The sequence below is a fragment of the Chenopodium quinoa genome, unplaced genomic scaffold (assembly GCF_001683475.1).
Source record: "Chenopodium quinoa cultivar QQ74 unplaced genomic scaffold, ASM168347v1, whole genome shotgun sequence".
NCBI lineage: Eukaryota > Viridiplantae > Streptophyta > Magnoliopsida > Caryophyllales > Amaranthaceae > Chenopodium > Chenopodium quinoa.
Window position 1 is genome coordinate 196,338 of NW_018745448.1, and position 8,392 is coordinate 204,729.

Sequence of the window (8,392 nt, forward strand, 5' to 3'; positions counted from 1 at the left end):
CGGATCAGTTACTGTCCGAAACGAATAGCTAGAGCAAGATCAATCCATAACCCTCATTCATGTAAAATTTGTCAAACTATGCAAGGACCGAACATCAGAATATTTTGTCTGAAAAAAAAAAGAAAGAAAAAAAAAATCAGAACAAATGTCATGTTAGACAAATGAGAGTAATTATTAAATAAATAAAAAAGTTCTACTCTTCCACTGTTCTATACCGCATCTTTAACAAGGCACGTAAACTTTGTACAAGTGCCACATCAGATAATACGGGTCAAAAGTCAAAGTATAAACTTATGTTTAATTATTTAAATATTAATTAAAAATAATTATTTTGGGTAAAATAATTTAAATTTGCCCATTTAAATTAGTGTTATATTATTGTTAAGCTTAACATCCAATTACATCAAACCATAACCCTAGGGATGTCTCACTCTATAAATAGAGACTCTCGATTTCATTTGGAAGAAGAGGAGGAAACAAGAGGAACTACACTAGAAAACAGAGAAAATTTCCCAAAAAACTCTAAACCTCTCCACAGAAAAACCTCTCAAACTTAGAAAAAGAACAACACTAGAACATCACATCTACATCAAATAGTCATTAATCGAGATCAAGCCTCGGACCTCAATCAAAAATTCAAGTCCCAACTATTAGCATTAGGGGTTCTTCTAAAAATGGTCCTTGATCTGTTATGACTTATGACTGAATAATCCGTTAAATTGGCCCATTCATTTTTACAAAATTTACTTAATTAACCCCTTCCTTCTCCACCTACCATCTCCAACCACTAGACACCGCCCATCAGTCCATCCACCTAGACCCACACCCACGTGTCTCCTGCACCACTTCCCACAATGTCGCTCACCTATCCTTACCACCACCCACGTTCCCACACAGCTCAACTATGATTCATATGAGCTCACTGCCAATAATCGACCTCCATCCCTGTTACTTGTGAGTTTACTACCATTTGATCAGCTACAGTTGTTTCATCTATCAACACCAACTCCAACTTATGCAATGTGTCAAAGATTTGTTCCCTGAATGGGTGGGATTCATCCTCTGCTCCAAATGTGTGAAGATTATAATCTATTTCAATTGCACTGTAGCCAACTGGTCTTTGAATCTTCTTGTCTCTCAATGTAGTCCTTAACCTCGCAGCATCCTGATGCCGGCCTGCGTCCTCATACATCTTGACCAAAATGAGATAGCGCCCTGAATTTTCAGGGTCTAAATCAAACAGCTTTTCCGCTACTTCCTCAGCAAGTTCAATGTTATTATGTATCCTACATGCACCAAGCAAGGCACCATAGACATCCTTCCCTGCCTCAATAGGCATAGTCTTAATAAATTTCATTGCTTCGTCTAGTAGACCTGCCCGGCTGTACAAATCTATGATACAAGCATAATGCTCAGGAATTTTCTCAACTTCATAGTGTTCCATCTTATTAAACAATTCTAAGCCTTCTGAAATCATCCCTGCATGACTACAGGCTGAGAGTAAACACAAAAATACCAGACCATCTGGCCATAATCCAGTATCTACAAGTTGGGAAAATAACTTCAGTGCTTCTTCAGCATGTCCATGTGTTCCATAAGCCCTAATCATCGCATTCCAAACCACAATGTTCTTATCAGATACTTGATCAAATATCAACTTTGCAGAATCTAAGCGTCCAATATTAGCATAGAATGATATAAGACCACTACCAAAGGCCGCATCAAGTTCCATGCAAGATTTTACAATGTAAGAATGAATCCATAAACCTTCTTTGATAGCTGGTTGTTGAGCACAAGCAGGAAGAATGCCTACCAGTGTAGCTTTATCTAGCGAAATTGTTTCATCATTTAGCATAATACGAAAGAGTTCTAGACCCTCAATGGGAACACCATTAACAACATAAGCAGAAATCATCGAATTCAAAGTAACTATATCTTTTTGTTGCATTTCATCAAACATCTCCCTAGATAAACTAACTTCTTGACACTTCCCATAAAATGCCACTAGAGCATTACCAACAAAGAGATCCGAAGCAAACCCAGATTTAACTATATACCCATGAATAACCTGACCCATTTTAATCTCTTTCGCTCCGCCACAAGCCTTTAACACAAACAGAAGTGTGTATTGATCTACAGTAATACTGGCCACCCGCATTAGAACAAAGGAACTCAATGCATCCTCAAAGTGCCCATGTTTTGAATAACCCTGTAATAACATATTCCATAAGAAAATATCTCTTTCAGGCAATTTAACAAACACCTTCCGTGCATCTTCCATACTCGAAGCTGCAAGCGCAATGTATTTCCCTAAAAGCTTTGAAGCAACAAATGGGTTTTGCTCATAATCTCCAACAATAATCTGGGCATGAATTTGTTTCAAGTTTTTTTCACTCGAACACATTTTAAGCAAGTGAATGTAATCATGAGAATCTCTGATATGCACATTGCAATTCCTCCAATTACTATAACTCCTGAAATTTGATCTAACACTACACAAAATCACCAATTTCCGAAGTGATCCATTCATCTCCCTTGATTATTTTTAATCACTCTCTTCTACAGTTGGGAGGTTTATATCATTGATTAAATTAGGGCTCAAAGATTCATGTGTATCACGTATAATGAACAATTTTTGTTAGGAATTTCGTCGAACACATGGTCTACATTAAGTGTTCAAGTTTGAATTGAATATACCATGAAATTGGGGAAGATGACTGATTATTATCCAGCCAATTGGATCTCGATTTTTAGCGGATTGGCATTTTAGAGGTTGCCGAGTCCTTTCGAGTTTTGTGAATTTTATTTTGTGATGAGAGAGAGAAACAGTAGGGCATTTAATTATACCACGAATACAATTTTGTGAATTTATTGTTGGAGCGTACATTATTATTCTCTCCGTTTTGAAATACTTCTTCACTTTTTATTTTGGGACTTGTTATTCATCGCCCGCAAATCTCTACATAAAGTCCACATTTTATAATTTTTTGACAAATTTGCCCTTTTTATAATTTTAACCGAAGATAAATTTTTCGCACTAAAAAAATGTGGAGCAGCACCGGATCGCCGAGGATCACCGGAGAATCGCCGTCGTCATCGGAAAACGAGGTTCGTAACACATCGTAAGGTCGAAATGGTGGCTGGCGCCTAGCCAAAAGGCCATGCCGTGGTTGTGGCGCCTAGCCAGGACGCCGCCACCGTGGTAACGGCGCCTGGTGGAGAAGCCTCGACCATAGTAGTGGCGCGTGGCCAGGACGCCGGAGCCACGGCCAAGGCGCCTGGCCAGGACGCCGACACCATGGCGGCGGCGTCCTGACCAGGCGCCCCGGCCGTGGCTCCGGCGTCCTGACCAGGCGCTCAGGCCGTGGCTCTGGCGTCCTGGCCAGGCGCCACTAGGGGAATATATTTTTTTTTTATTTTTTATTTTTTTTTTTAATTTAATCCCCTTTTTTTTTTTGTTTTTGTTTGTTTTTGTTAATTTAATCTTAATGTAAATATATTTATACGTTATATGTTATTGTTACAGGATTATGGTGGAGACGGAAATGATTACAGTGGGATTTTTGTACATGATGGCCTGTTCGAAGATGCTCAACAAGCGATTGATTGGGCAAAACAGGTTGCAATTAGATCAGGCTTTTGTTTAGTAGTAGCAACTCATAAATCTCAACGGGATGGTAGAATGGATCGCATTTTGAGATGCGACCGTTATCGCAAAAGAGAAGAACGAGATTTCAGTAAAGCGATTCGGTTTGACTCAAAGCGGAAAGGTTGTGGGTGTCAGTTCCGAGTTAAGGTTCGACAACATCAAAGGCGTGACGGTTGGGAAGTGAAGGGTTACGGCAAATGGGGATATCACAACCATGAGCTGATAGCATACAAAGTGGGGCATCGGCAGTTAAGCGGCCTAAGTCCAGCTGCGAAACTAGTTGTAAAAGAAATGAGTGATGCTCAAGTGAAGCCCGCTAAAATATTAGCGTCTGTGTTAGAGAAATTCCCCGAAGACCAGCCAAACCGAAGACACATCTACAACGTCAGACAGAAATTGAGGTTTGAACGGTCAGAGGGAAGGAACCCTATACAGCAGCTTCTGCACCAGGCACAAGCACGTGGTTACCTTTACTGGTTTGAATCTGACGAAGACACATCGGAGGTAACTCATTTGTTCCTTGTCCATCCTGATTGTGCTGATATGATTTCGTCTTGGCCATCTGTGATTTTGATCGATTCAACGTACAAGACAAACAAGTACAAGTTCCCACTGGTTGAGATGGTTGGGATGGCTCCAACGAACCAGAACTTTCTGATTGGTTATGCAGTCATGAAGGATGAGACGGCTGCGAGTTACCGTTGGGTGTTGGAAAAGTTGAGAAACTACATCGGCCCAAATGTACAGCCATCGGCCATCGTAAGTGATTGTGAGGGAGGTCTTTTTGCCCCTATAGCGGAGCTGTTTCCGGAGTCGAGCCATTTACTGTGCACATGGCACATCAACAACTGCGTGAAAGTCAAAGCCTACAATCTTTTCAACAAGAATTTAGTAACAGCAGAGACATTGGTAAATGGTAAGTGGCGGAAGATCATGCAAGCTACCACAGAGGCAGAGTACGATCGAGCCTTGGAAAACTTCAAGGATGCGTACAAGTGGTGCCCGCCAATCGTAGACTATGTGATGCACCAGTGGGTACCTCAGAGGGAAAAGTTTGTCAAATATTGGACGAACCAAGTTCTTCATTTTGGGAACACTACGACATGCAGAGTCGAGAGCGCTCATAGAGCTTTGAAGGACTGGATTGATTCTTCCACGGCTGCTCTGGATACACTGTTCGAGAGAATAAACAAGGCTATTGATACTCAGAGGAACGGCATCAAGAACTATCTCGAGGACTCCAGACGACGACATGGCATGTTGTATGGCCATTTCATATTTAAGATTCTCCACGGTCGTGTGTCACACCACTGTTTGGGGTTGATTCTGAGCGAGTATACCAGGATGAGGGAGTTGGGCGATGAAGTGGCTATTCGGTGCGGATGTGCTATATCAATGACTCATGGATTACCTTGTGCATGCACCATTCACCGCGTAATTATGCAAGACAGGGCGTCGTTACATGTCGATCAGGTTCATCCATTCTGGCGGACGCTCGTTATCGGAGAGCATGCTGTTCCGCATACGGTTCACCGTGAACAGGAGGAGTTGGAGCAGTTTCAGTTGATGTTTGACCAAGTGTCCTCCAGTCACCCTTCGATCATTCGTAGTGCTACACACATACTTCATGACATGTTCAATACATCGTGTTTGGATACCGAGGAACCGGAAGGGGTCGAGCGACCTAGGGGTCGACAACCACGGCGGAACAAGAGTGCGTTTGAGTACATTCGCGGTCGTGGCCGTGGTCGTGGCCGTGGTCGTGGCCGGTTGGGATGCTTTGTACCATGCTCGCGTGCAACAGTGGAACAATTTAATTGCCATGTAGTTTTTGTTGATGTACACCTACTTTTTACTATGAGGCCTTGTATTGTCAATACTATGTCATTTCTATGTGTTCATTTTTAAAAGATAATGTTTCATTTTAAAAACTAACAACAATAATTTCAAATATTACAAACTAAAAAGATAATATTGAATTTTAAAAACTAAGAACAATAATTTCAAATATTACAAACTAAAAAGATAATGTCTAATTTCAAATATCAGTAATCCCTCTGTGACGCTCACTGCCACTGCTCAAGGGTCCGTTCCAGATCGTCAATAACAGCTCTGCCTGATGCACTCGTCATGCAGTCCCTTTCCTCAAAAAGTCGGTGTCCCAACTGCATAATCTTGCCCATCCACTACACAAAACAAAAAACATGAAACGACGTATTATACATATATATATTAAAATAAGAGAACAACAAATAAAAGATGAGACGTACCGCATAAGAGGCAGTGGCAGGTGGCACATCGTCATCATCTGCGTCGTCGATGTCTTTGATCAACCTCGGGTGCGAGTGCCGGATGTACCATTCCATGTAGTGCTGGTCACACATGGCAGTCACCCCACTTGGCGGCCGCTGCAGCTCCGCCGTCCATAGGCGGGCAACCATCGGAAACTGCTCCCACATGGATATCATGTTTGACGGCCATTGGACGACGTACTCCTTCGACGACGCAGATCGTACCGCCTTACTGGGCCATGCCGGTGGAGGTGGGACAACTTGGACAAATCCAAGCTGGCGAAGACAGCGCTGCGGCATGTACGCCTCTACGATCTCGCGATACTGAATCAGTCCGGTGTAGAGGGTCCTGGGTACCCTATTACTAGGGTTCTGGCCGAAAGGCATCCAGTTCACCTGCACATTATTTAAAATCAGTAACAGTCATAAAATAAAGCATCAGATTGTAAAAGTAGAAATAATTTAATCACTGTACCTCTAAGGGGGACATCCTGTCAAGCGATAACCGTATGGAGCGCAGGCGGTCAACGGACTTCTTCTCGACACGCGGACTCCACGCACAGGCACGTGGCTGGCCATCACCAATGGGAACCGGGTCGCGGTGTGGTCGAAACGCAGGAAAATACTCGTATATCCAGGTCTGTAACAACGTCAGACATCCAGTGATACCTGCTGCATCAGCCCGGCTCGAGAATCCTAACTGGCGATACAGATACGCCAGCGTAGCCGACCCCCAAGAAAACTGGCCTACTCTGTCGGGCTCACACGCGTCAACTATGTCGCGTGGCCTGAGCTTGTTCCCGCTCTTATCCGGAAACAAGGTACACCCCAGAAGAAGAAAAACATATGCAGCCAGCTGTGTGTCCTGCGTCCTACGTGCCGTAGGGTGCAAACATCGCTGCAAGACGGCTGCGATCTTAACGCCGCCGTGATCCCACACACCAAGTGCCGATGTGTACAGCGCAGCCCTATCCACCGCCAACAGCTCCGCTAGTAAATCTGCCTGATCCGCATCAGTGACGACAGATGCTCGGTTTCCCTCCACGGGAATCCCAAGGATGGCCTCGACGTCATGCAACATGATCGTCATCTCACCGAACGGAAGGTGGAACGAGTTCGTATCCGGCTGCCATCGCTCAACGAAAGCCGTGATCAGCGTCCAGTCAATCCTGTCGTGCATGGTGGCAGGAAGGTGACTCACTCTAGTGCCCCTCAATCGCCTGACCATCTCGCTCTCCTCCGGCCAAGCATCAGCCCAGCTACACAAAAACCTACAAGTCTTTTCCCGGGTTTGGCATTTCAAAATGCCTGTATCCAAAGCCCTCTCCTGGTCCTCCCAAATACGGGTAGCGATGTGTCCTAAAAAGCTAGGAATCACACTCCCGTCTATAGGTCCCCCGGCCACCTCACCCCTCACCATCCAAGAATCATTAACGGCCCTCGACCGTTTTCTGCTACCCGCAGACACAGTGGACGCAGATGATGTGCCAGATCTACTAACAAACCTACCATCTCGACCCTTACGCACATCTACCCTATGCGTCTCATACGTATCATCAAGCCTCTGACTGAATAGACCGTAATCATCATATGGTCCACTCTGATCGTCGACATCCTCATCTGCATCATCCTCGTCCTCGACCTCCTCCTCCTCGACCTCCTCCTCCTCCTCCTCATCATCATCATCATCATCTTGATCGTCCGCAGAACAGTGCACCCGTTCTCTGCGGGCCGAGGCCGAAATACCACGGGATCTAACGTGTCTGGGCCCCGAGCTCTCCATTGAGTAGATCGTACTCCTCACGACGTCAATACTCTTCCCCGCACCAGGTCTAAATTGCGATGCCTAACTCCAAGTAAATAACGAAACATAATAACGAAAACAAATTAAAAAAAGTCGAAAATAAACACAAAAGCAAATAAACAAGTCACGGAAATAAAATTATAAACATAAAAAATATAAATATATACAAGACAATATACATATAAACATAAGAAATATAAACATAAACATATACCAAAAACAAAAAATATAAACTACAAACAAAAAAAAACAAACATAAACAAAAACAAAAACAAAAAATATTACCAAAAACAAAAAATATAAATACAAAAAAGGACGAAAAAAAAACACAAAAGCAAATAAACAAGTAACGGAAATAAAATTATAAACATAAAAAATAAAAATATAAACAACACAATATAAATAAAAACATAAAAAATATAAATATAAACATAAAAAAATATAAATATGAACAAAACAATATACCAAAAACAAAATATATAACCAAAAACAAAAAATATAAACAACAAACTAAAAAATGAAAAACATAAACAAAAACAAAAAATCAACAATGCAAAGAAAAAACCAAAAACAAAAAACTAACAAAACTTAAAAAATTTAAAATTGCAAAAACTTAAAAAAAGAAGAACATCAAAATTTTAAAGAAAA

The 8,392-nt window shown here is 42.3% G+C and overlaps 2 protein-coding genes across 2 annotated transcripts; both read right to left on the reverse strand.

Moving 5' to 3' along the window:
• Positions 1 to 919: 919 nt before the first annotated feature.
• LOC110713563 (pentatricopeptide repeat-containing protein At3g26782, mitochondrial-like) lies at positions 920 to 2,530 on the reverse strand. Its single transcript, XM_021892011.1, has one exon. It carries the CDS (start codon positions 2,528 to 2,530, stop codon positions 920 to 922), a length of 1,611 nt encoding a protein of 536 aa, XP_021747703.1.
• A 3,082-nt stretch (positions 2,531 to 5,612) lies between these two features.
• LOC110713799 lies at positions 5,613 to 6,639 on the reverse strand. The gene is made up of 3 exons (XM_021892242.1): positions 6,416 to 6,639; positions 5,920 to 6,336; positions 5,613 to 5,835 (listed from the first exon to the last, which is right to left on the reverse strand). Exons 1-3 carry the CDS (start codon positions 6,428 to 6,430, stop codon positions 5,716 to 5,718), a joined length of 552 nt encoding a protein of 183 aa, XP_021747934.1. The 5' UTR covers positions 6,431 to 6,639; the 3' UTR covers positions 5,613 to 5,715.
• Between the last annotated feature and the right edge of the window lie 1,753 nt (positions 6,640 to 8,392).